The following is a 25,826-nucleotide window of genomic DNA, read 5'->3' as shown; positions in this document are numbered from 1 at the left end:
CATAGTTTAGAAAAACAAAAACATTTTGGCAGATTAATGTTGAACTATCAACTGTCTTAAATTATCACATTCAACTGGACTGGACACAAGCCAATCAACTGAGCACATAGCACATAGTGATTAAAAAAAAAAAGTACACAACCCTTTCGGATGACACACACACACACACACACACATATATCTATATATATATCTCTCTATATATATAGATATATATGGGAAGAGAGAGAGCGAGAGGGAGGAAAATCATCTTTCACCATTAATGTGATCTATAACCTTTAAAACTCAAAGGATTTTTGAACAAATCTTTTTGAGAGGGGACATACAAATAACGGAGATAATGTTGTTGCCCACACCTTCTTATAACTGGGGATCCCTGGCTGTGTTCAGAATTAACCAACCACATTCCAACTCATGATAAATGGGAGTCATGACACACCTGTCACCATTTACAGTAAAATTGAGATGTTCCATTGGGCATTTCCTGACATTGTTTTTGCTTTCTCGCTGAAGCCTAAAGGTTATGTGCAAACAGTGACTAGCATGTTCATAATTCATTCAACCCCGTCTAAAGCTCCAGTTTCAGCTAAAAAGAAGAAAAAAAAAAACATCCGGAAAGCATGATGCTGCCACTGCCTAACAAAAACGCCCAAACCCATCCAGGAAAACATGTTATGGTCGGATGAAAGCAAGGTGGAAAGTTATTGCCATAATTCCATAAGGTATGTCTGAGCCAACAAAACACTGCACATCTCAAAAGACCACCAACAAGTCATGGTGGCGTCAGCATTATGCTTTGGAGTCATTTTTCTTCAGCTGGAACGGTGGCCTTAGTCAAGATGGAGGAAGTTAGGAACAGTACCAAATGATTTATATTAAGTCTCATTCTTTCATATCAGAAAAATCCTGCCATTTGAACAGAAGTATGGAGACTTTTTGAATTCATCGTATAGGCAAATTCACACTCACATTCACACCTTGGACAAGTTAGAGTCATAAATGAATCTAACATGCACGTTTTTAGGAAGAAACCAGAGAAAACTTACGCAAGCACATATTTGAACCCCGCATCCCAAACAGTGGACTGCCTCCACCTTTCTGCCTTTGTGTCAAAAGCAGCCATTATTATATTAGCACTGTCGGAATTACCCTAACCACGAGATTCTGCAAAAGTACATAATGAAGTGTCCAGAGGGGCTATGCATCTATTAGGAGTGAATGAGCTATACTTTCGACATCAGCAAATATAATAATGGCCAGCCTGTAGCGTCACCTCTTTGCAAGGAACAACAGCTCCCTCTAACGGCGGATTAAAAGCAGCCCTTTTGTTCTGAGCAGATGCGCACGGACACATCTGACTCATGGTAACTCCAACTCTCGAGCTATTCCAAACAAAGGCAGAATCTTAGTGCCTGCCTGCACACTGTTGTTAGCGCAAAATTACAATGCATTGATCCATCACAGTGGACGCCTTCAATCATTTTCATTCATTGTTGTTGTTTAGTGAGGGGCGGATCATTGCTCACACCTCCTGACTGACAAGGGGGAAATTGGGCGCCGTATTTGGAGAGCACTATTAGGGTGCATCCACTAGGCATGCTCCATCTGCTATGAGACGGCATGTTGTGAGCCACATACATTCATATTGTTTTTTTTTTTTCCACTTCCTCGATCGTGCATGTCTGCTACTGACTGGATTATTTCTTTCTATTTTTTTTTTTTTACAGCAACAGTAGAAGAGGAGAGGGAGACGTGTCGGTGCTGCCGAGACAAAGAGCCGCACTGGGCTGCTGCGCGTCGGTGTGAAGGAGGCGCGTCTGGAGGAGGGATCGAACACCGAGAGGACCAGAAGCAGAAGGACGGGCGCTGTCCGCTCAGCACCAGCACCGCAGTCACCATGAGCCAATAAAAGGTGAAGAATAGTTAGACGCTCCATTGGCTCCAAAATTGTCCGTTCGTCCTCGCTGGATTTGGCGACGATGTGACGCCCATTCTCCGTGTGATGCCATTGGCCGCGTTCATTTTGGCTTTCGCCTGCAGCCTCACGGGCACATCAGCGTCCACATCCCCAAAGCGCGCCGCCGCCTGACGCGCGTCGAGCCGGCGGCGATTGGCTTTTGTTTCCTGGCGGGGAGACGACAGGTGGCTCGGCGCGTCGCTCTCACCTTTGCCACCATGACGAGGGGAACTTGGCTGAGCGATGTTTAAGGGACGCGATGGGCCTGAGCGACGACAAGGATCGCATCGTGATCAACGTGGGAGGGATCCGGCACCAGACGTACCGCAGCACCCTTCGCACCCTACCCGGCACCCGCCTGTCGTGGCTGGCCGAGCCTGACGCTCCCAACCACTTTGACTATGACGCCAAGATCGAGGAGTTCTTTTTCGACCGCCACCCGGGCGTCTTCGCGCACATCCTCAACTATTACAGGACAGGTAAGCTGCACTGCCCGGCCGATGTGTGCGGGCCGCTCTACGAGGAGGAGTTGGCGTTCTGGGGCATCGACGAGACGGACGTGGAGCCGTGCTGCTGGATGACCTATCGCCAGCACCGGGAGGCGGAGGAGGCCCTCGATAGTTTCGGCGGGGGGGGACTCTTGGACCTGGGCAACGACGATGCCGAGCCAGAACAGGAGCATGGGGAGGACGACGTGGATGAGATGACGCGGAGGCTGGCGCACGGAGACTCTCCTGATGCTCGAAGTGGCGCTTTGTGGAGCCGCTGGCAGAAGCGCGTTTGGGCTCTGTTTGAGGACCCTTACTCCTCCAAATATGCAAGGGTGAGTTGCTTGCATGCTTCAGTTTTTTCCCCCAGCCCGGGTGAATTCAACAATGACTGGTGACTGCATGAGAGGCTTTGGTGACCTTGAAATTGATCTCCCAATGCATGGATGGGACGCGTGGCTGATAAAATCATAAATCAAAAATCTTGTTGGCTAAAGGAACAATAACTAAAACTTTGCATAACATACCATGAAACTACAGTACACTCTCATCATCTGCTCGTTAATAGTCCCATTTGTCTTCCATTGTTGTGGATAGCATAACCTGTAATAGGTGATTCATTATAAAACTTCACAACTGCAATCATGCAGATACAAATATTTTGAACACTTGTTGCTAGGCAGAGTTCATAGGGCTCAACCCGTGATGCTGTTTGACTGACAAACAAGGGTCTGACGGTTCTCTGCCCTGGACAGATGGCCAATAGAATAGGAAGTCTAAAAGAAATGCATTCAAGCAGCGGTGTCGTGACTCGTGGCACTCGTGCCCGTGAGGGAGAATCAGGGTACCGTGGGAGATTATCCAATATCACTTAATTTGTCATATAGTGACAGGCCGTCATAACAATTAAATAGTCTTCCATTCGATGGCAGAGGGTACCAGTGTAGTACCACCATTCATAAAAAAAAAAAAACACAAACCCAAATCATGTCTTCCTGCGAGTATGCTCTAGCATTGATCAGATTTGTGTTCAACTCATCCGGCCCGGATTCCTCAATGAGGAGGTCAATTGGGAGTAAAGTGAGATGAGATCATCATCGTTTCATTATACGGTATATACTTTTAGTGACATTTTTATTCAGGGGTGGTTACTAAAATTGGTGCCTTGACTCAACAAATGTTAGGGAACACTGCACTAGGGAACTTAAAATGTACGGTTGTAGACAACGACACTTTATTCCACCGAAACATCCTCCAGTTGTTTCTGACAGGGCTAAGTAGCTCAACAAACGATCATGTTCCTATAAAAACACCTAAGCAAATGTTTTTATTCTGTTCATTTCAATTTGAAATGTTCAGGGCAAGATTTCCTAATCTCATTTAAAAAAAACATCTGTCCCCCAAAGGCAGCTGGGCTCCTTGAAGACTAGTGATATACTGTATATCACAAAGAAATATAAATTGCCCCTGATCCTGAGTTGCCACAGCTCATATAAGAAAAATTCGGAATGATCTTTCCGGAGTACAAGGTTCCCTGCGTAGACTGGCTAAATGGGTCAACACCACATTAGGGAAGCAGATCTTTTGCACCACGCAGTAACATTTCAGTGGCAAGCCTCCAGACTAAATCAGGTTGCTGTCGGAGGTGACATTTTCAGTCCTTGCTTTGGGGCATTTTTCCATTTGGGCCTCTAAAAAGTGACAATTAGATCTTCACATGTTATTTATTTATTTTTTTTTTGACAAATGTGCTCCTCTGAAACCTGCTGTGATGCATGCTGCTTCAGCAGCTGCAGCAGCCTGATTATCAGGCCCCCCCATCCAGCGGTAGCCGACTGTATCTGCTGTTTCTCACTCTTATACAGTTGATATAAAAAGTCCACACACCCGTGTGAGCCAGATTTTTGTGATATAAAAATGAAACCGAGATAAATCATTTAGTCATCTATAACCTATGAAATCATAGGAAAATTACATAATTAAATGTAATCTTTTGGAGAGAGCAAGTGAAAACAACTGAGGTAATGTGGTTGCACAACTGTGCCCACACTCTTACCTGGGATGTGGCAGAGTTCAGAATGAACCACTCACATTCAAACTCATGTTAGATAGGGTTCAGGACAGCTTCCACCATTTAAAGTTCCTCTGTTTATCCCCAAATAAAGTTCAGCTGCTCAATTTTTGCTTTCTAGCAGAAAACTGAAGGTTTGTGCTAACACTGACAGCTATTTGGAGCTGTTCTTCCACCTTGAAAAAAGACCCTAAATTCCAGCTGAATAAAAACAGCCACAAAGTAGGCCTTTCCTGACATTTTTTTTGGTTTTCACTTGGTATTATGTGAAGGGCAAGGTGGTGGGAATTATGAACAGTTCCAACTGGAAGTCAGTGTTGGCACAAAACCTTCAGGCTTCTGCTGGAAAAGAAAAGAAAATGTCGCAAAACAAAGCAATTTAAAGCCATACATTGCGTCGTGTTTCAAGCATCACCTTGAAATCTCCCACAGCCAAGATGCACAGCACGTTTTCTCTGTTTAGACAAAAGCACAGCGAGGTTGGACAAAGCGCCACTAAGACAGGCAAAAAAAAAAAAAAAAAAAAAAATTAATTAGAACTGAGCCCCAGACTTAATTACAGACTCTATTCACAGTGGATACATCAGTGGAAAAGCCTTGTCACAGCACATCAGCGCGAGCTCGCGGTTTGCCGACAACAGTGAGAGTGAACCAATAAGCAGCCGGTGGTGTTCACCTGGCACCCTCCCTCCCCCAATGCTTGCACTGTTCCCAAGAGTCACCAAGACACATCATGCAAAGGGCGGTGTGATGACATGAAGCGTTTGAAGGGTGCGATTGTTCGCAGGCTTGAGCAAGCCACTGGCGAACAGAGCAAAGAGGCTTCATCACACTAATGGCGGCTGACCGATAATGACCTCGACTCTGCCAAAAATAACAACGCATAATAGTCAGGGGAAGCAATTCAAACTGAGAAATCAATAATAATGAAATCGTTTGCCAAAAGCATGTACTGTACCCATATTACAACAAACTTTGTGCTAGCAAAATACAAAGATCAACATTATTGCATTGCAGTCGACTACAACTCAGCTCAGCGATTGACATCAAACATCCATCAATGTAAGGCGCTGAATGGCCTTTTCGACTTGTAAATCACGCATGATCTATATTATTGCTATACGTTAGAGATTAGGTATTCCCAAGGCATTTTTTCTGAACGTAATCATTGCTTTTATGAGGTTGTAGTTTACACTCGATCGTATTGGGATTTTATTGTAGGGAGTCATTTTGCGCACAGCACATCGTAGAGGACGAGGCGTGCCACACAACAACGTTACGCAATACATCACAACAAAAGCACGCACAAGTGTTCGCACCTCAACCAAACTGAATACAACGAGGCTTGTGTGACTCACTTCTTAAAAACAACAATAAAGAGCGGAGCCTGTTAAGTGAATGAAATGTCACACGAAACTAATACGGCACGCGACTCACTCTAATCACTTCAGCATTAAGAGTAATCATACAGTTGTGGTCGCAAACTATCGCACTTTAGGTGCCAAACACATCAATTTGAGCATGCGTGGTATGTGTGTGGTGTTTGTCGGCGCAGAGCTCGCCTTTTATTTTAGAGTGCGTGGCTGCGGGGGCTCGCGTATGTGCACAAAGCTTGCAGAGGCGTAAATGCAGCAGCGCCAAACTTTCGCGACTACATTTTGCGGTCACGTTTGATTTGAGATTTGCATGGTTAAAAAGGGGATGCTGGAGCTAACGGAAGGCAGGGTTGATGTTGACGGAAGCAAAGCCACTGAGCTGGACTCAAGTCAACAATAACGCTTACGCGGACAGGAAGCAGGCGTTCATGAGCAAACAATTTCCTCGGCGCGATTCAAAGAATTGCCACTGATGACTCGGCGTAATGAGGGCCTGCTTTCCATCTCAGCCTGCGTGAATGGACTGGGATGACTGAGATGCTGTTTTCCCGTTGTTCCTCCCGCGTTCATTCATTACTCCGCCCAGCCTCTTAACAAGGCCGTGCATTAGCTTGAGAGCGCCCACTAAATGCAAACGGCTACAAATTTGGTGATTTCGCAGAGTGCCAACTGATCCCGCCACCCGTTTCCCAGCGCATCGACTGGATCTGCTGGTGGCACGCTTCCAGCTGTTTTCCCCAACTGGCAGGCGCGGTAATGCAAACTGTAATCCAGTCTGATCAGAGGATAGCGCAAGGACAGGGCTACGATCAATACCCAGGAGAGCGTACTGTATCAGTTACACCTACATATGTAACACGTATCAGAAATATCAGAGGCTTAAATGTGATGAAATGCGATCGGCGGATCAATGCCGATGAAAGGTAAAGCACTCTACAGTCATCAGGGATGTTGCCGCTTCGTCATAAAAGCGGACCTCATCCTAATCAGCCCGAGACCGCCATGATTCCCCGGAGTTGATTATCGGGTCAAAGTGACCTTGAGTGGGCAAAGACCCGCCGGGGCTTAATACAAAAGCCCCAGTTTCAGGTTTTTTGTAAATGTCCCGTTTGCTAACTGCCGGCAGCGCTTCACCTTGAAAATGCCGTGACCTTGAGATGGAGCGGAGGGGGTTGGGGTGTGAGAGTGCCGAGCCCGCATTTGATTGTTCCCTTTTAATGCCACTTCGGAACCAAGACGCGGAGCACGGAGCCGTCACCGAAGCAGATGACAATGCCTCCGATTGAATTGCAATGCCGAGAACGGCTGCCCGGGGTTGATTACATTGCGTGTATTACTGTGCTCACTCACTCCTCTGTCCTCCTTCACCCTCCGACCCCCTCCCTCCCATTCCCCCCTCCCTTCCCATTGGCTTCCCCTCACCCTCTGCGATTTCCCGCCCAGTGGGTGGCTCTGGCCTCGCTGTTCTTTATCCTGGTTTCCATCACCACGTTCTGTCTGGAGACCCACGAGGCCTTCAACCCCATCATCAACCGCACCGAGGTGGAGCTGGTGGACAACGTCACGGTGGAGCACACCTACCAGGAGCCGGAGACGGCGGCCTACCTCACCTACATTGAAGGCGTTTGCGTCGTGTGGTTCACTTTTGAATTCCTAATGCGAATAACTTTCTGTCCAAACAAATTTGACTTCATCCGGAACGCCCTGAACATTATCGACTTTGTGGCCATCCTGCCCTTCTACCTGGAGGTGGGTCTCAGCGGGCTCTCTTCAAAGGCAGCTAAGGATGTGCTGGGTTTCCTCCGAGTGGTCCGCTTTGTGAGGATCCTGCGTATCTTCAAGCTCACTCGCCACTTTGTGGGTCTGAGGGTGCTGGGCCACACGCTGAGAGCCAGCACTAACGAGTTCCTCCTCCTCATCATCTTCCTCGCCCTGGGCGTCCTCATCTTCGCCACAATGATCTACTACGCCGAACGCATTGGCGCAAACCCCAACGACCCTCGGGCCAGCGAGCACACGCAGTTCAAGAACATCCCGATCGGCTTCTGGTGGGCCGTGGTGACCATGACGACCCTCGGCTACGGCGACATGTACCCTCAGACCACCTCCGGTATGCTGGTGGGAGCCTTGTGCGCCCTGGCAGGTGTGCTGACCATCGCCATGCCTGTCCCTGTGATTGTCAACAACTTTGGAATGTATTACTCCCTGGCCATGGCGAAACAGAAACTACCAAAGAAAAAAAATAGGCATATTCCACGCGCACCCCAACCCGGTTCTCCAAATTTCTGCAAATCAAGCATCAGCTCACAACATCAGAGCCCTGTCGCCCACGACGACGTTTTCGAGATAAAGTTTCAAGGTAGGATAGAACTCTTTGAATATAACTAAAACACTCCGATACCTTGTTGACTCATCAACAGTTTGCTGGCCTGAAAAAAAAAACACATATCCAGCTGTTTCTCTCTTCCCACACTTCAGTCAGCTGATGAGTCAGGCGTGAGATTAAACAACAGACTTTCCCAGCACACGATCAATAAAATACGTGATTTTCGAACTTTGAATGGGGAGAAGTAGAGATTTAGGCAAATCATTCGGTGATTCATTCATCGTCTTTTAGGGACGGGCAACATGTCCGTCATCCTCGTGTCTTTGAAATATTAAAGAGCATGAAAAACAAGACCAATGTATGTCAGTCAGTAGAGCACATGCAGGACTCCGCCATCTTTGAATTGTGAGAAAATAATCTTGGAGTGGTGCAACATTGTAGTAAGATGCAGTCTCTGCAATCAGCAGCAGCTCTGACAAAACAACGTTTCTAGATGGATGCTCCCAAAGATCTTTCTATAATCTGCCAACAGACAATTAATTCCTCATAACGTGAGCATTAAGGTGATGTAAAACGACATGACTATTTTAGATTCACTTATACTCTAACAAAATTCCTCAACCAAATGCGGGAGGACCACAAATTTCAGAGCGCCACATATTTTTTAGACAGCATATCGTCGCTGTCCTGTGGAAAACACTTATCTCCGATTTTGGAAACTTTTTACATTTTCACACAAACCTTAGAAAGACAAATTGCAAGGCAAACATTACACAGCAGATACCCAATGCACAAATAGTCCACATGTGGAGCCACAGAGTGGAAAACAGAGATATTAAACAGGCCACTAGATTGCCCCGCCCCCCTATGTGCTCTTTTATTTGTTCTCTGTCGTTGTATGTAAAGATTCCAAGCTGAACGGTGAGGCTGCGAACGCCGCCCTGGCCAATGAGGACTGCCCTCACATCGACCAGGCCATATCTCCCGAGGAAATCTTCAGCCCCAGCGAAAGAGAGCGGCCCTGCTTCCTGGTCACCACGGCCGAGCGGCCCAACCACACAGGGGGCAGAGTGAGGAGGGGTACGTACAGTAACAGCCAATCACAGGCCCCTGTAAGATACTGACACGCTCTAAGGCCCTAGACAGGACACGCCCCCCTTTTTTTCCTCCCCTCCTTTTCAGAGTGTTACACTTCACGAAAACACGCTCACACACAACTGCAAACCTCTTAAATGCGACACACCTTCACAGCCGCTGCTTCTCCTCGATTATTCCCTCGGGAATTGTACATATTCCAAGTTAAGGCCAAGCACAATCACCACTAATGTCAATAATAGTTGTCTACATCTACATAATATATTTTTTGATACCATGCATAATGTAATACCCCTATTTATTTACCAGTAAGAAAAAAAAATATTTTGAAGATTTATATGATCTAGAGTGTGCTGTCTTACATGCTTAAGAATTGACGTGCTATGCGTGTACCATGTATGTATGTGTTTTTAATGATAAATACCATGTGGGATCCTGACTTTGAGTACATTGCTCTCGGCCATAATGGTGCATGAAGTGTCTTGCTGATGGGTGCTATCAGAATGGTGAAGGAGCACAACACAATTTGAGATTTGATTCAAAGAGGCTAAAGTCCCAATTTTTGATTATACACAAACATTCCCAATGAAGCTACAGGAGCGTGTAGCTGCGCGTCACAAGACTACGTACCACCAGTAGCTGAACATTCCCTACCTGAGGTGCCTACCTTTTATAGTGTTCTACTCCGAACCATTCCAGTACCACCCGGCGCATGCCCTCGTACTCCGGATGCACTCAATGCATGGAGAAATCTGATCCGTCTCGAGTGTGTGTTGACCTCTCTTTGGAGACAAAAACAAGAAAGCAACAGGTGTAGTATTACCAACGTGGAGCACACAACACACACAAAAAAAAAATAAAAATAAAACAACAACACTCATGTCATGGATCCAGTGCTGCAGTGTACTCAGAACGTTCTCTGTTTTTCAACTGAAGGTTATGAAAAGCCTTGGAGCCTTAACAGCATGTCTGGCATGAGCGGGGACGCCTCTGGAGTGTCCTCAGTGTCCGCCCTGCCCTGCAGCCCACCCTGTCTAATGCAGCACTCACATTCTCCCATCCCATCCATTATGTAGCATGGTTGAGTAGCAGATACAATGCCATTGGAAGGCCAGTCCACACTTCTCCTCGTATTGTTTTCTGTCAGATACCCCCCCGCCCCTTTTTTTTTCTTTTTTTCCTTTTTGACACTTACCTTCGTTCCTGCTTTCTCATTTTTATTTTCCTTTTCCTGGAAAACTGTATCTCAACTGTTCTGATACTCCCAAGGCTTCCCCTTGGGGGGGTGTCACCATATCCTAGACTAGAAGTCATACTGGCGAGACGCCACACATGCATGGGTCACCTCAGTTGCTGGCAAAGCGCTACTCTACAGGCCAACCTCTTTTCCCTATGTTGACTTCATTGCCTGTTGCTCTGTTGCTTTTGATCTCGCATACTTTTCTGCCAACGACTTTTTTTTTTTTTTTTAATTCTCATCTGCTTTTGACAATTCTGTGAAAGAAACTTTCATCAGATGTAACATTATGCTGGACGTTAAAATCACATGGCTCTTAAAACATATCCAAACTGTACCATTGCCAGGTGTTAAGGAAACTCCGCTTAAGTGCTTTGTATGTTGCAAAGTACAGACGTTACAATTCTGAACGCGCAAACCAGCCAATGTTATTGGCGTGGCCATATACAAAAAAAAAAAAGAAAAGAACATTAAAAAAAAATCAAAAAAAAAAAAACATCAAGATGATGAATGCACTATGGAGATGATGACGATTCCTATGATACTAGTGATGAATAATGTCAACAGAACTAAAACTGTTTGGTCCTTTGCATGAACTGCATGAGAAATTATGTTCTACAAGAAGCTAACTGTATTGCGGTACCTGTAAGAGAAAACATTGTCTTTCAAAAGCATCGCAAAGCTTTGCCATTTTTATGCATTTCTGAGACAGCTTTACAAGAGACTCAGTCATAGCAAGATTGTCATGTAGCTGCCATTCTTTGCCTTTCCCCAATATATCATATATTTTCTTGTATTCATTTGACAACTGAAATTATTTCACTTAAGTATTTGCTATAAAGCCAGCTATAAAGCTGGCGTGAGCATATTTTTTTAAACAAATATATCCACCGGTAGTTAGGACCTTTAAGAAAAAAAAAAGTCTGCATCAGCCGCTCATGCGGATGCAGAAATTGAGACAATAATTCTAACAATGGTGCTTTTGTACCAGGTGAGGCAAAGTAAAAATGAAGAAATATTTTTGACACATTACAACATTGTTGTAGCATAAATACATTTAAAAGCTGCTTATGATTTCATTTTACAACACACAGCTTAATTGCAAGGAAATAACTTTTGGGTTATTATGTTAACAGCATTTAACAACTAAACAATCATTTGGAGCAGAAATCTGTTTGCATAATGAAGCACAAATGTTTTTATCAAGGGCCACTCGAAAACATTTTCAGTACTGTCTATACATACATCAGGTTAGAATAAATTGCAGATGTCAAGAGGAGTGCAGCGTGCATCTAATAATTCGAAAAATATCATACAGTTGCCTATCTTCTGATACTGTCCCAATAATTATACGCAATTATTTTCAGGGCACTTTAACAGATTTTATGTTGACCAATCAGGAATTTGACAAATTTCTAGAATACTTAGGTATACGAGTACGTTCATTCTGAATGAGCAGAGTTTTACATTTCAAGTCATGTCTTTTGTGGTGATTAATGGGCGTTATATATTAAGAACAAAAAAAAAACAAAAAACTTGTGAAGAGTTGTTGTGAAGAGATGGAGGTGGAAAAAAAAAAACACAAAACACAATGGGATGTGGGTCTTCTTGGGGAAAGGTAAATGCATGTATTTTCCATTTATGCAACAGAAAAGTATTCAAATAAAAATATGTACAGATAAGTCCTTGCATGAAATAAATTTTGTACTCAATGAGCGTTTAGACTCCATTTTTATTCAACAGCACCTGCATACACATCTTTCCTTTTGTCGATACTCATGTGCGGGTACAGAAGAAAAACAAAACAAGGTGACCGACGGTGAGAGCATGACAAAATATCCGCATGACAATGACTGAAAAGTGTATCTCAAGCTGTAAAAGGCCGCATGTTCGGGCATGTTGACTAACCGACTCCGAGTCCGGACCAGACAATACGTTTTTGTCTGATGCCTTGGCTACGCATGGGAATACACATGGTAAACCTGCCTTTACCATGAGCGAATAACGGAGCACATTTTCTTTCCCCTTCAAGTGTCATTTCACCTCTCCCCGTGCCGCAGAGGTATCAACCATCAACATCAAGTCCGACATAAAACATACTTGGTGTAATAATTTCTTTTCATTATTGTTGTTGTTGTTTTTTGTTTTGTTTATATGTTTATAGAGACCCAGAGACAGCACCGGAGCAGACAACCAACTGAGTCAGTTTGTGTTATGAACCATGGTGTACCGACCACTATGTGTATGACCCATAACGGCCCATCACCCACCTGATAGCGCAGTAGCATTGTTGTGTGTATTACTTAGTACTTTTAAATGGGTGTGAAAGTGGCAACCTGAACATCACAAACTCAGCCATAGATGTAGCACTGAGGACGTTTTGTTGTCAAGCCTTATGTAGCTAAGTATCTGTGACTGGTTACTGTGTTGTAATATGTGTGCCTATTTTCCGTGTGTGCCAGTGCTGTAAATACGCTTTTTGTGTGTGTGTGTGTGTGCCTGTGCTGACGTTGTGTGTACCAATGTTTTTGGAGTGATCATCAAATATTTGTGTGGTTCCTGTGTTCAAAGGCAAAAATGGTTGCTCTGATTTGAAATCACCTTCCCCCTGTCACGTCAAACACTTGGGAACACACCGTTAATTTTGCACACTCATGCTCACCTCTTTTGAGACTTTTGCACCACTCTACTTTTAACATTCCTTTGATGAGTTTTCAGCAAACATCCCCCTAAAGTGTCATACTTGAACTGTATTTTTGATGCATTACATGGTCATGTGTGCTGTTAGGAACTCACAGAAAATAGTTGTCAATGTAGAATTGGCATAGTATCCCCCCTGTTGAAATTAGTAATACCTGTACTTACAGATGCCAAAACACTTTATGCACCGTACTGGACAAGTGCCTCTGTCATACAAATGTTTAACACTCAGTTGTTCAACATGATGAAATAATGTATCGTAGATACCGATCATTTCATTTTTATCAATCAACAGAGATTGATAGACTAACATCAGCACAGAGCTCAAACAACACACAGACAGTCGATATAGAAAGTTAACACCTCCTGTAAAAGGCCAAATTTGGGGGATAAAAATAATCGAATCAAATTATTTAGAAGCAAATCAATTTTACAGAAAAATGCAAAATGAAAGGAAATCCCCAAAATGGTGCTGCCTAAGTGTGCACCGATTTCATGTTATAAAGTATGTTGTAGCACAACTGTGCAGCAACTTTGAATAGTAGAGAGAGAAATTAAGTTTGAACAAAATCCCTTCAATGATTTGTTCCGACTCCAAGACTATTTTTTAATAGGAAAATGCATGCAAACAGAAATAATCATTTCTAGTGTTAAACTGTCACCGTCAGAAAACCTTTATTGACTCAAACTCATGATTCAACTTGTGAATTTTTAAAAACATTCCATCACATAATCGGGGTCCGACGTTAACAGTGGCTCGACGGCCCGGGGCCACCGCGCGACTGTCGGGCCACTCTAAGTTCACTGAAGCTGATGCTTCACTATTTCATGCACAGGTAGACCTACGTATATAATGTAATTACACAAAAAATATATATATATTTTTAGTCACAATATCTATATTATGTGGAGTGTTTTTTTTTTTGTTTTTTTTTAGCGACTTGATTGTCCATATTTAGGTACATTTTGGCTATTGAGACACAGGTAGACCTACATAAATAATTATGAATTTTATTAAGTATTGTTTTAAATCAGAGCCAGTGCATGTTGTGGCAGGGCCACTACAACTTGGCCCATAATGTATCGCTGGCATCAGGTGGAAACCTCTGTCCAAATTTGGTAAATTACTTATTTTTTCACATTTTTTTTGTGTCCTTTGAAAATGTCGATGCCATGTTAATGGCTCAACAAACATGCCGTTTTTTTTATTTTCAAAAATTATTTTGGAGATAAGAGGTTTCCGCCCGACACCAGAAGTACACAGTTCACTTTTGATAAGTTACTTTTATATTTTTAACTCTTATCTTCACAATAAAAAAAAAAAGAAGATATTTTACAAGGGGGTGTTCACTTTTTATATGCACAGAACCTCAGTGTGGATCAGTATGGACAGGCAACAAGTATCGAGTAGATAACAACCGCGATAGCCTTGTTCGAAGCGCAGCTCTCATTGTTTGGAAAAGTTGAAAATGAAAGGGACCAACTTTTTAACAAGCGACTGCAATTACACTGCCTACCAATCACTGGGAACTGTGTGCTAGTCACTGTCTGACACGCAACAAAACATCAGCAACACAACAATTAAAAACATTCATAAAACATACGAGGCAGCGAATGTGTGACACTGAGTGAGATTTAAAGCGTGTGTGGGTGTGTGTGTGTGTTTTGAACACCGTGCGTTTTGTGGCTAGTTCTCTTAGTCGGTGTTCAGTGGTAGTTTAAATTGGTATGTTGGTGCGGGATTTTTGTGTCTTTTCTGAACAATACCGTTCAGACTTGTACAAGAAATAGTGTTAAATAAAATTTAAAAAATAACAAACACGAGAGATTTGCAGGGGGTGTTCGTTTATTGTTTTCAAAATCTTGATTATAAACTTGGTGTACTGTCCATATTATATGTTAGCATAAATATATCGAAATAAAAACAGCAATAAATAAAAATAACATAATACGACATCACCCAAGGGCCCATTGCCCTTGACCATGCATGTGGACACCAGGTACTGCACTGCATAGCTTATAAATATTCAAGCTGGGCCAAATGCAGCAGGCAAACTTCCCCAAATGGAATTAATGACATGTACGGTATGAATGTAGCAATATGACAATTCTTAATGTGACAGTTGGCAAAAAAATACCTATATGTGAGAAGTAAATCATGAGGTGATATGAAATATTCACTCCGCAGAACAGGCATCAGAGTTCGAGTGCTTCCTAACGCTCAAGATCAATGCAATAAAAGCGCTGACGTGGAGGGATGAAGCTGTAACCACAGCCGGCCGGGCCCATCCCTCAGCCTCATATTATCAACGGGGCCAACATGGCTAGAGGGCCGCGAGGTGTGGAAATGGCCATGTCGCGGCCAGAGCCCGCCCTCGATCACGGCCATCAAAATGACACACCGACGAGAGAAATGAAGACCTCTCAGTCATAACTCGTGCACACACACACGTGACACAGATTTTGCCACTTAAATACCCCAAAAAATAAACATCTGATGAAAGTTGCTGCATAATGCTGCTAGGAGAGGCCAGAACATAACACTGGTCAACAAATGTTTACTTTTTTATTTTTCAAATCAGATGTGCAAGTAAACCTTAACATTAATTTTTTTGCGCTGATTCTGATTCTGCCCTAGTTTTTTCTCTAGCCGATCAGCTTTTCATAATAATATTAACATAACAATAATGTGGTAATACATTTAGTAATAGGCCTATTCGCGAATTGAGGGTTAGGTTCAGCAACAAGTGGATTTTTTTTCTTCCTGAAATATCGTAGGTATAAATTATAACGCACGGTAAAACCCGTATTAGATGACATCATTGATCGGATCCTCAAAATAAGATATTACAGCAAACACAATCTTTACTCCAGGGAGCTTCTGTGCTGCTATTGTTATTCACCCCATTTTCCGTGTATTGAATGTTTATTTTGGGGGGATTTTTTTTTTCCCCAATGCATTTCAATGGGTGTCAGTTATAGCCAAATGTTGGTCAGTCCCAATCCCCTGCTATTCTATACTGTAAATAAGTTTAAATATCGTCACTGTCCTGTGAAAAACACGCATCTCCAATTTTCGAAACTTTTTTCATTTTCACATTAATGCGGTGTCTGTAACGCGGAAACACCATTCATGTAAAAATAAGAAAAATAGGGAGATAAGTGTTTTTCACAGGACAGCAACGATATATTAGATGGATCGGTCGATCTTGCATCAATGATTGTTTTTTTTTTTAAAACTCGATGGGCTACAAAATCCTGTTCGTGTAAAGCCTAATCCGTATTCCACAAGCTTTTACAAGTCAAACTCAAAAACTAAAAAAAATATCCGTCAAAATTCTGATGTGCTGGGAAAAAAAGTAAAGTCATGTTTGAGATCAGTGCGGACATATAAATCCATCTGATTCAAATTTGCTGCTGACCAGTGTATAATCAGTCAGATAAATCCGTTCATTCATAAAATAATTCCATGATAGGAATTCTGATGTAAATCTGAGTCGCATGCTGGCTCCAATGTAAGTGGCGCGCGTGCAGAGTTTATCACTTGTCTTTGCGCGTATTGCCGAGGCACACCGCCATAGAGTGTCCGGCCCCGCAGCCGATGGCAAGAGGTCTGAGGCCGGGAACGAGTTGCGGCTCAAAGACGTCGGCCAGCGAACCGTCTCCGCACATTCCGTGTTCGTTCCAGCCCCAGGAAAGGAGACGCTCCCCTGAGAAGCAGAGGGATCAGGGGTCAGTGTAGCAACGCGTGAGCTAATATTAGCAGCCTGGGGGCGGGTGAAGCAAAGTTGCAAAGAAGAAAAGAAATCAGAAAACAAACACACACACACGCTGACACCCAATCAGCGGGTAATAAATCCTCCCTGCTCATCACAGCTGGGCGACTTGTTAGTGGGTGTGGTCAGGGCTACATCACCGAGGAGGCACGTGCCATGGCAACACAGTTACCTAACAGGCTCCATTACCATGGCAACAGAAGCGAGCTTGCTTCCTCAAGGGTAACAGAATCTCGAGCTCTCCCATTCTGGCTGTCGTGTGTCTTTCATGCTTTGTCTGTTGTCCGTCCGCATCGCCGAGGCTCCTCTCCTGCTCGGCGTCGTAGATTTGGACGCGCGCAGCGAAACATATGCGTTTGCCACCGAGCGGACCAAGATGTCATGCCAGCACAAGCTTATGTCAGCGTGGCACACTGCCAGCAAGGGCTACGAAGAGACATGTGCCACGGCCTTTCAAATAACGCAGTGACTTCCAAATCACTATTTGCTAGCCAGTAACAAGTGTTCATCTCCAAGAGAATTTTCTGTTTGGAAGCGTTGTGCTCAATGGGGGTGAGAGCCTTATTTGGGCACTGTGCTTTATTCATGGACTCACTGACAGGAGCGTACCGCACATCAGTGTTTCCATGGCAACAAAGTGCTGCACTTTCTGCACAACAAAAAAAAAAAAAAGGATGGAAATCAAGACGCTCAAACCAAAAAGCAATTTCCTTTTCAACACATCCCGCTGATAATCATTTTCTGTTCGACCGTCCAAATGTCAAATAATTAACACTTAGGCAGTTCTAGGCAGACTTCTCATACTATTTTAGGAGTGTGAGCAATGTTTTGCCGTAAACCAAAAACTTTTCTCAGATTGGATGAAGGCCACCTTCGGACCCTCTCGCACCTTGGACCGCAGACCACAAATCTCATGGGTGAGGGGCATTTTCTCAGGTGTAAACGTGGAGAGGCAGAGCCGGCCACAGATATAAGCGGCATGCAGAGCTCTTGGTTGATTTCCGCCTGACCTACTTGAGCACCAGAAATAGCAGCACTCAGGTCTCTACTTCCAATCCTGTTTTGCTATTTCATTGGTCCTGCCGCCGCCTCGCTCAAGACGGCTGGAAGAAACGAGGGGAGCGCGGCAGAGGAAGGGAGTTACGCGAGGTTGACTTGTCTGCTCCCTTTCCCTGTTCTGCCTTCTCATAGTCTAGAGCAGCGGTGGGCAAAGCATAGCCGGCGGGCCACACGCGGCCCACGCCAACGTCTACTCATTCATTTGCTCCGTTTGACTGCATTAAGACATTAAACAGCTCGTTCGGAATCTATGAATGTTATATGAAGCAAGTTCCCGTGCCCCAAAATGGATTCATTCCGACGACTTCATTTATGAATGGCCCACCCGCCTGTTTAAAAAGTCAAACGTGGCCCTGGAGCACAAACGTTAGCCCGTCTCTGCTCGAGAGCTTTGTGGGAGCCGATACGGATGACGCGTTCCCGCTCACGTTTCTTCTTTCTCTATTTCTTCATGTCGACGGTCTGAATAGCAATACAATGCAGCTTTTTCAAAATACCTTGTATGTGCGTTGAAGGAACATTCCGCTCGTGCTTCATCTTCCTCAGATGTATTTATACTCACTCTGATGTAACAACTGGGTCAGTGTTCAAAATTTAATGTTACAAAAATGTGACTTCTAAAAATTGTTCATGGGGCATGTTGGTGGTTGTAAGGCAGGGAATGGAAAAAGGTGCAAATCTTTGTAGATTTGATGAGGACGCACAAGACGATTTGTTGGGTTCTCATTCAGAATTGTGTAATATTTTGCGCTTGTGTGTCTTCAGTCACCCTCCAAATCCTCCAAGACGAGAAAGTCGCCTGAAAATCTGTGTGTGACTAATACAGCTCATTTACACGCCTGTTGGCATAATTGCATCTGTCAGTGATCCCATCCGAGTGAGCTGTAATTACTTCCTTCTGGAAAAGGCCACAGAACAATGAAATGCCCTAAGAAATCTTCGGAAGCCAACAGAAGGATAAATGTTTCACAATAATGTGTCAAATCTAACATACTGGACAACTCCCCAGTAAATCTTTGCCAAGTCAACGTGACTTATTTATGTCTTCCCTCTCTTGTTTGAGCCAATTGTAATAATAATAATATGTCGTAATCGCTTTAGCATTGTTTATTTATTTCCAGTACTGTTTTATTGGTATTTTGCCCGGATCTTAATTACTAATATTACATCATCTGCAGCAGACGATATAAACAAACACTTGGATTACTGTATCTTTAAGGAGAGTACTCACCTACAATGGCAAGGTTATGTTCAGCTCCACATGCAATCTGCAGGGAAAAAGACAAGACATTAAAATGCATGCTGGAGGCTGACACTGAACTTTTCACAAAGGACGTCATTGCCAAAGATTGCTGAGCCACCACAAACCGCAAACGAAGATAACAGTAAACTTTACAGTATTGAAACGTTTTCAGATTTCACCCCAAAAAAACAACAACAACCTCCTTTATTCGTGATACAATCTTTAAATAGGTTGAACGTTGGTCAGGAAAACGAGCAGTGGTCTTATTAAAGCAAACAAAACATTGCTGTGTTGCCAGACCAGTTCATGCTAAGGACGAGAGGGTAACCTAACTTTGCTGACTAAAATCTTTTTTTTTTCTCCTCTTTCTTAAAGCGATGTTTTTTTTTTTTCTGGAGGTTTTCCAGTATTCGCAACAGCGGCAGAAATGAGAACTGACACCTACCAGTAAATGTATAAATCCCCACATAAGTGGAATCACAGAGGTCTCCAAGTGCTGCTATAAATGGCTACATCTTTCTCCTATTGCAATCAACATCTTTACTAATAGGGCTTTGTCTGCTTACTGTCTGTTTCCGCTTCAGCATACAAGAGTGGCAGGTAAGCCCAATGACAGGATATTATTTGTCATACTCGTACGCCTCATAAAAATGCGGCAGCTAACTAAACATTGACTCTGTGGGTGTGTACGCACGTCACACACTGCCCCAGCGGGCCAGGAGATTCATTGTCCACTCAGCAAATCCATCTTCACCTTTGGCTTTACGCACGTTAAGGTGGCGACACAATGACATACGTCGCCTCCCCTGCATCGACGAGCACCGCGCGTTGGATAAGAGCAATTCAGAGCTCACCCTTGGCCAACCTTGACATCGGCTTTATAAGCAGACCTCTCCTGTCATGCAGCAACCATTTGGAATACAGGTTAACTGCCATGCTGCCATACAATGGCCCCTATGGGAGAAGAAACCTCTGACTGTGCGAGATATTAATGGTTCTCTCCCCTCTGAATGATAATGAGAAAGTGTGCATGTTTTTTTTTTTTTTATTGCAAATGTAATGTATTTCATCAAGGTGTCTCACTCTCACTAGGCGAACCGTGACACATCCCATACTGAGCAACTTTCAGATTCCTTTTCTTCCATTTGTGGGTGTTGGCTGCCTCCTGCTGGACTACACAAGTACTACACGATGAAGACCAACTGAACCTTATTGAAAATTGCAGGAACCCCAACATCTAGACCAAAAATAAATAAGTCACATCCACACCTATTGACAACTTTCATTCTTCAATTAACCAAACGTGCATGTTTTATAATGTGGGAGGAAACTGGAGTCCCAAAAGGAAACCCACGCAGGCACGAGGCCAACATACAAACTCAACACAAAAATGACATGGTAAGCACTATGTCACCTGCTCCCCATTACTAATATTGCTTTATATTATTACAAGACTCAAAATATTTTTTTCTTCGCGGAGCAGTTTTGCCAATCAATGACTTCAGTTGAGGAGCAACTTTCTCACTCTCTCATTTATTTATGTATTGTTTGTTACAGATTAATCCCATGGAACTGAAGCAGGGATTTCATTAAACAATGGAAATATGATTACGTAATGAACAACCAATTTATTTTTCTTTTTTTTATAGAATCAACAGTTGTTATTTCTTAAATTCACATTATGAATAAAAGCAAACTTTATTTTCTAGTCTAGAAGCAAAGCTAAATTGATTTAAAAAAAAAAAAAAAGCTCTGCTGTAATGTAATTTTGAAAACATTTATTGTTCAAACCTCAAAAGTCAGTCGAAACTCAAGACTCTTGTCCTGCTATTTTGCTGTTCAAAGTTGTTTGAAGCTTAAATGCGGATCCAGCCAGACATCTGTGGAAAGTGTTCTGATCAACCAAAGTTCTTTTAGGTTGGCTTAGCATTGAGCATGGCTTTTCTGTCTCTTCTCGTCATCCCTTCATGAGTTAAGATACTGGTCAAAAATGTACGTAGCGTATTTGCTGCCATGCAGGCGATGATTATTGACTTAGGAGTGACTCCGCAAAATGTTTTGGCACACTAGTAGATAGCCGAAGCTGCTGCTAGCTAGCTGCTTCTGTGTAACTAGCACAGAGCTTCCCTTGACCTCCCGATTAACTGCAGTAGGTAATGCAAGCCCAGCAAAGCTTTTTTGGAACAGCCTCAGAGGGTCGTCTTCTTCTTCCTTTTGACGGTTGTCACGGCATTTCATTCTCAGTTTTGCTATTCAATGTGTATTAATGAAACGCAAAATACAAATTTTGACTCGCAAACTGCGATGCGAAACCGCTTATTTCGAATAATAATAAGTCTTACCTGTGTTGCTCCATAGAGGGCATTCACCTCGGCAGGCAGGGAAGTCTGCCTGCCATTGTCTGCAGACAGGTGCTCAGAATTTGGGCCATTTGCCAAAAGTCGGCCCAGTTGTCCGTAATTCCCTCTGCCCCAAGTGAACACTCTCCCAGTGTCTGCAATTTAAGCCTCTCTTTAATTATGGCAGATGTGAGCCTCAAAAAACATGATGCTTTGGCTACGGCTCACCTGTTTGGGCAATAATGTGAGTCCAACCACTCCATACTTTTACAACTTTCTCTCCATTCAATAGCGAGCGCTCGAGTGGAACAGGAGTGGACAAGAAGGGCTCGGTGGCCGTCAGCTGGTTGTGCTTGTTGCATCCCCACAGAAATAAATCACCATCTCCTGCATGTAATGATGGGGGCAGCATTAGCCTTCATTTGGCAGAGGCAGCGCAGTAATCAGGAGCCACTGATCTAGGGCTGTTCGATTTTGCCTAACAAGAAAATCCCGATTATTTTCTCTCAAACCCGATTTTACAATTACGATTTCTTTGTAAAATAAAAAACAATGAAAAATGAAGAATTTTGAATGTCTTTTATTTAAACTTAATTTTTCTTTCTTTGAACTCAAAATGCCAGTCAATTTAACTTAATACACACAGAACAATCCATTGGGATTAACAGCATTTAATTTACACAATGGATTTCATATCTATTCTTAATCAAACCAATAATGAAAGAAGAAAGTGCATATACCATCTGAAACGAAATCATCAACATGATAGAAGGTAGACCAAACAGTCTGTCAGCAAGTCATTTTGCCAACCAGCTAGTCACTAGCCTTTCACCTTTCTCCCTGGTCTTACTTAAACATAAACCAATGATTAGTGCAAAATAATACAAAGCACTATCAAGCTTCAGTACGAATGCATAGTCCAGCTGGACCTGAGGTAAGAATACATGGCAGGGTGTGTAATATTGTCTGTCCACGTATGTTGCTGCACTATTTGTGTTCCAGTATCTCTTTCTTGAAGCGTTAAAACACCGCCACATAGATGCTATTCGTTAGCCTGTCTATGGCATTACCCATTATGCATTAGCATTAGGCAAGCGGATTTAAAGTTATGTGGTGTTTTTAATACACGTGTAATTTTCTGTATTTTATGTTTGGTTTAGTTTAAAGCAGGGGTCTCAAACTCCATTCCTCAAGGGCCGCTTTTCTGCTTGTTTTAGAGGTTTCCTCTAGCAACACACCTGGTTCAAATGATCCGGACTGCTATCAGGCCCCTGCAGAACTTGCTGATGAGCTGATCATTTGAATCAAGTGTGTTGCAGGTGAAAAAACTTCTGAAACATGCAGGCAAGTCGCCCTCGAGGACCGGAGTTTGAGACCGCTGGTTTAAACCTTAATTGGGTGGTGCATTAAACTACTTGGAAGCCTCTTCTTTTGAAGATTTATGCACTATGCCAAACTGATGTTTGCTACTTCACATTTCTATTAGGAAGTCAAAGCGCAAAAAGAGAAAAAAATATATCTGAAGGGCTCGTACTCAAAAAGTCATAAATTGGGGCTATTGTATCCCAAGACACTACCGTAGTTGCCCTTTCTTTATTCTTCACATTTTTAACCAATGCGTGGTGAAATGTGGTGAAATGTGGTTCAAGCGATACCTGTTAGGCACACACAATGTGCTGAGCCCGCTGCGACAACACGAGGCATCTTCTGGTCCAGACCTGCAACATACCCAAAACAATCCTGTCACCACAACAAATATCAAGCTAGGCATCAGCCCTCTCCTTTGTGTTAACCAGCATTTTTCTCACCTGGCACCAGAGAAGGAACTTTGGAGTTGAGGTGTGACGGAACAGCGTCTGGACTCAGTGCTCTCTTGGCAAGGCTACGGAGACCTGTCCCCCACTGGTAGACGCATCCTGAATCTGGGAGCAGAACAGAGGATGAGATTGGGCAGGATTTATTACTGACAGTAAACACAGTGATCCATTTATAGTGTATATACCTGTGATTGCAAGAGCGTGCCGCAGGCCAGCGGCAACATTTACCACACACTGCTTCAGACCCTAAGAAAGAGCAACATTCCATTTGATCTAAAATAACATCTTTAGAAAAAAATGCTCAGTTTTGATTGATAGTGTCAGAGCTAGTAAGTTAACATCACATCATAATGCAGATTCCCGCTATATTGAAAGTTGTTGGACCTAGGCTCTACTCAGTACAACTCTATTTAACTTCATGAATTGATATATCCCGTGCTTGTATTATTAGCTCTCACTGGATAGTGCTGATGTACCTCATATTGTGGCAAGTAAGGGTATTGCTCTTCACAAAGATCAGTGACCACTGTTTTCCTATTCCATTTGAACAAAAGCAAAGAAAAAAACATAATGGCTGCATCTTTTATGTGCTCACCTCAATGAGCACCAGTTCTGCGGAGTGTGAAGTCATCTGACCACTACCCAGCTGTCCAAACACATTGGAGCCACACGCTAATAAATTACCACAATCTGTGTGAAATAAGATGATTAGTATTGTACTGGAATTATTGGCATGTTTCCACGGCTTAACTGTAAAAAGTCATGCTTTTTCATCCTGATGTGGGGAATTCATATTTAGTTTTTTTTCCCCAGAGTGTAAACACAGAAATAACCGAATATTTGAATTTGTGTGTGTGAAAAAGAGTATAGTGATGCCATAATTCTTGCTTTCTCAATATGCAATTTGTTATTAATGTAAATGTGTCAGGGATCCACATAGGCCCAGGTAGGAAAAACTAAAATCATCCCACCTTCTCTGTCTATCGCAGTCTAAGGCAGAAAACCACACATCAGGGAAATTAGTGAAAAGAACTAAAGTGTGTCAAAAGTGAAATGCTTTCATTAATCACCGGTAAGAAGAAGAGTAAAATCCCAGCCACAGGAAACATTTGTGACCCTCTGATTCAGGACTGAGCAGTGCTGAAGTGTTGAGCAGCTGGCAGTGTGGCCAAGTCCAAGCTGGCCTCTGTGATTTTGGCCACACACAAACGCCTCTCCACCATCTGTACAAAAGCACATGACGGTGAAACTTTGTTTACACTCTTGTATTTTTTTATTAATATGCGCCCTGAAAACCCTTTCACAAACTCATTGAAAAACTGATCCATCATGAGAGGAGTACAGAAGATTCTGTCAGTGTTGTAAATGTAAAAAAAATATATGTTAAATTCACTGGAGACACTTAATCAGAGGTGTGAGACTCGAGTCACATGACTTGACTCGAGCCAGATGTAAGGCTCTTGCTTGGCTAAAACTTATGAAAAATCTAAATAAGTCTAAATATGTCTTTACATGAAACCAGTGGATAGTGTGAAAAAGGTTAACACATAGCTGGTCAAAAACATTAACAAAGCTATCATCGGTAAGGTTACATGTCTAATCGAGAAGACAAAGTATTACATTATAAACAAGAGACTATTTTGGAGCATTAAAAACTATTTGAGTAAGAATGTGCTGCGCTAAGCCAACCAATGCAGTACAGATATTGAATGCAATGTGGCTAATGTGCAAGTATGTTGTGAATGGGCAAGACTGTATGACTTGACGTATGTTCTTGTTTTTAACCCATGTAAAGACTTGCTTGATTTTAATATTGGTGACGTACCAGTGACAACCACTGTGTGTCCCCCGCCACCGCAAACGGCTTGGACTGTTCTTCCTTGCAGAGCAGCCTTGTTCGAGAGCCTCGGGACTGCCTGGTCCTCCTCGTGTCCCTGACCATGTTGCCCGTAACTGTTGGCCCCCTGACAGACATATTCATCGTTCGCTGTCAACCACGAGCTTTTTAAAAACAGCTTTATTGTGTCCAAACATTTCTTGAATTCTGTTTGCTCGCCGCATAAGTTACGTATAGCGTGGAAGCTCAATCATTTTCAACGAATTTTAAGATAACAGTACAAAAAGAGCATGGTTGAATTCATCAAAGCGCACGACGCATTCATGAAACTTAATAAAAACACAACTAACTCCAAATGTATACATTGATGATGTTACAAACTTACCCAGGCGAGTAAACAACACTGCCGCGAGGAAGTTGCCATGGGCCGTAAATGAGTGCGTTGGAATAATTCGCGACACTGTCGTACATTGTCATTTATGCCATCCATCCATCCATTATCCAA

At 43.1% G+C, this 25,826-nt stretch overlaps 3 protein-coding genes across 8 annotated transcripts in view; 1 reads left to right on the top strand and 2 right to left on the bottom strand.

Moving 5' to 3' along the window:
* Positions 1 to 10,120, bottom strand: part of LOC147148812 (CD81 antigen-like) — a 23,379-nt gene extending 13,259 nt beyond the window's left edge. The window contains exon 1 of the mRNA XM_086028944.1: positions 9,981 to 10,120. The gene's annotated coding sequence lies outside the window, so the exon portion shown is untranslated. The remainder of the gene's footprint in view (positions 1 to 9,980) is intronic.
* kcnc1b (potassium voltage-gated channel, Shaw-related subfamily, member 1b) lies at positions 1,397 to 15,074 on the top strand. Of its 4 annotated transcripts, none has more exons than XM_086028937.1 (5): positions 1,397 to 1,625; positions 1,728 to 2,780; positions 7,336 to 8,251; positions 9,125 to 9,298; positions 10,250 to 12,265. In XM_086028937.1, the coding sequence occupies exons 2-5, from the start codon at positions 2,217 to 2,219 to the stop codon at positions 10,387 to 10,389; spliced, it is 1,794 nt and encodes a 597-aa protein (XP_085885063.1). In that variant the 5' UTR covers positions 1,397 to 1,625; positions 1,728 to 2,216; the 3' UTR covers positions 10,390 to 12,265. The 4 variants fall into 4 exon arrangements, with proteins under 4 accessions (XP_085885063.1, XP_085885062.1, XP_085885064.1 ...); XM_086028936.1 differs by having other exon boundaries at positions 1,397 to 1,912; positions 2,041 to 2,780; XM_086028938.1 differs by lacking the exon at positions 10,250 to 12,265 and adding an exon at positions 12,715 to 15,074 and having other exon boundaries at positions 1,397 to 2,780.
* Positions 9,981 to 25,826, bottom strand: sergef (secretion regulating guanine nucleotide exchange factor). 3 transcript variants are annotated; one of them, XM_086028941.1, is made up of 11 exons: positions 25,707 to 25,826; positions 25,310 to 25,448; positions 24,555 to 24,707; positions 24,080 to 24,174; positions 23,670 to 23,730; positions 23,476 to 23,589; positions 23,323 to 23,385; positions 21,896 to 22,054; positions 21,671 to 21,822; positions 19,317 to 19,353; positions 9,981 to 10,095 (listed from the first exon to the last, which is right to left on the bottom strand). In XM_086028941.1, exons 1-11 carry the CDS (start codon positions 25,809 to 25,811, stop codon positions 10,049 to 10,051), a joined length of 1,125 nt encoding a protein of 374 aa, XP_085885067.1. In that variant the 5' UTR covers positions 25,812 to 25,826; the 3' UTR covers positions 9,981 to 10,048. The 3 variants fall into 3 exon arrangements, with proteins under 3 accessions (XP_085885067.1, XP_085885066.1, XP_085885068.1); XM_086028940.1 differs by lacking the exon at positions 9,981 to 10,095 and adding an exon at positions 16,652 to 16,960; XM_086028942.1 differs by lacking the exon at positions 9,981 to 10,095 and adding an exon at positions 16,981 to 18,983.

This window comes from Filicampus tigris, chromosome 4 (assembly GCF_054856515.1).
Source record: "Filicampus tigris isolate MCC_2025a chromosome 4, RoL_Ftig_1.0, whole genome shotgun sequence".
NCBI classification, from domain to species: domain Eukaryota; kingdom Metazoa; phylum Chordata; class Actinopteri; order Syngnathiformes; family Syngnathidae; genus Filicampus; species Filicampus tigris.
This window is presented reverse-complemented; position numbering and strand designations above follow the sequence as displayed.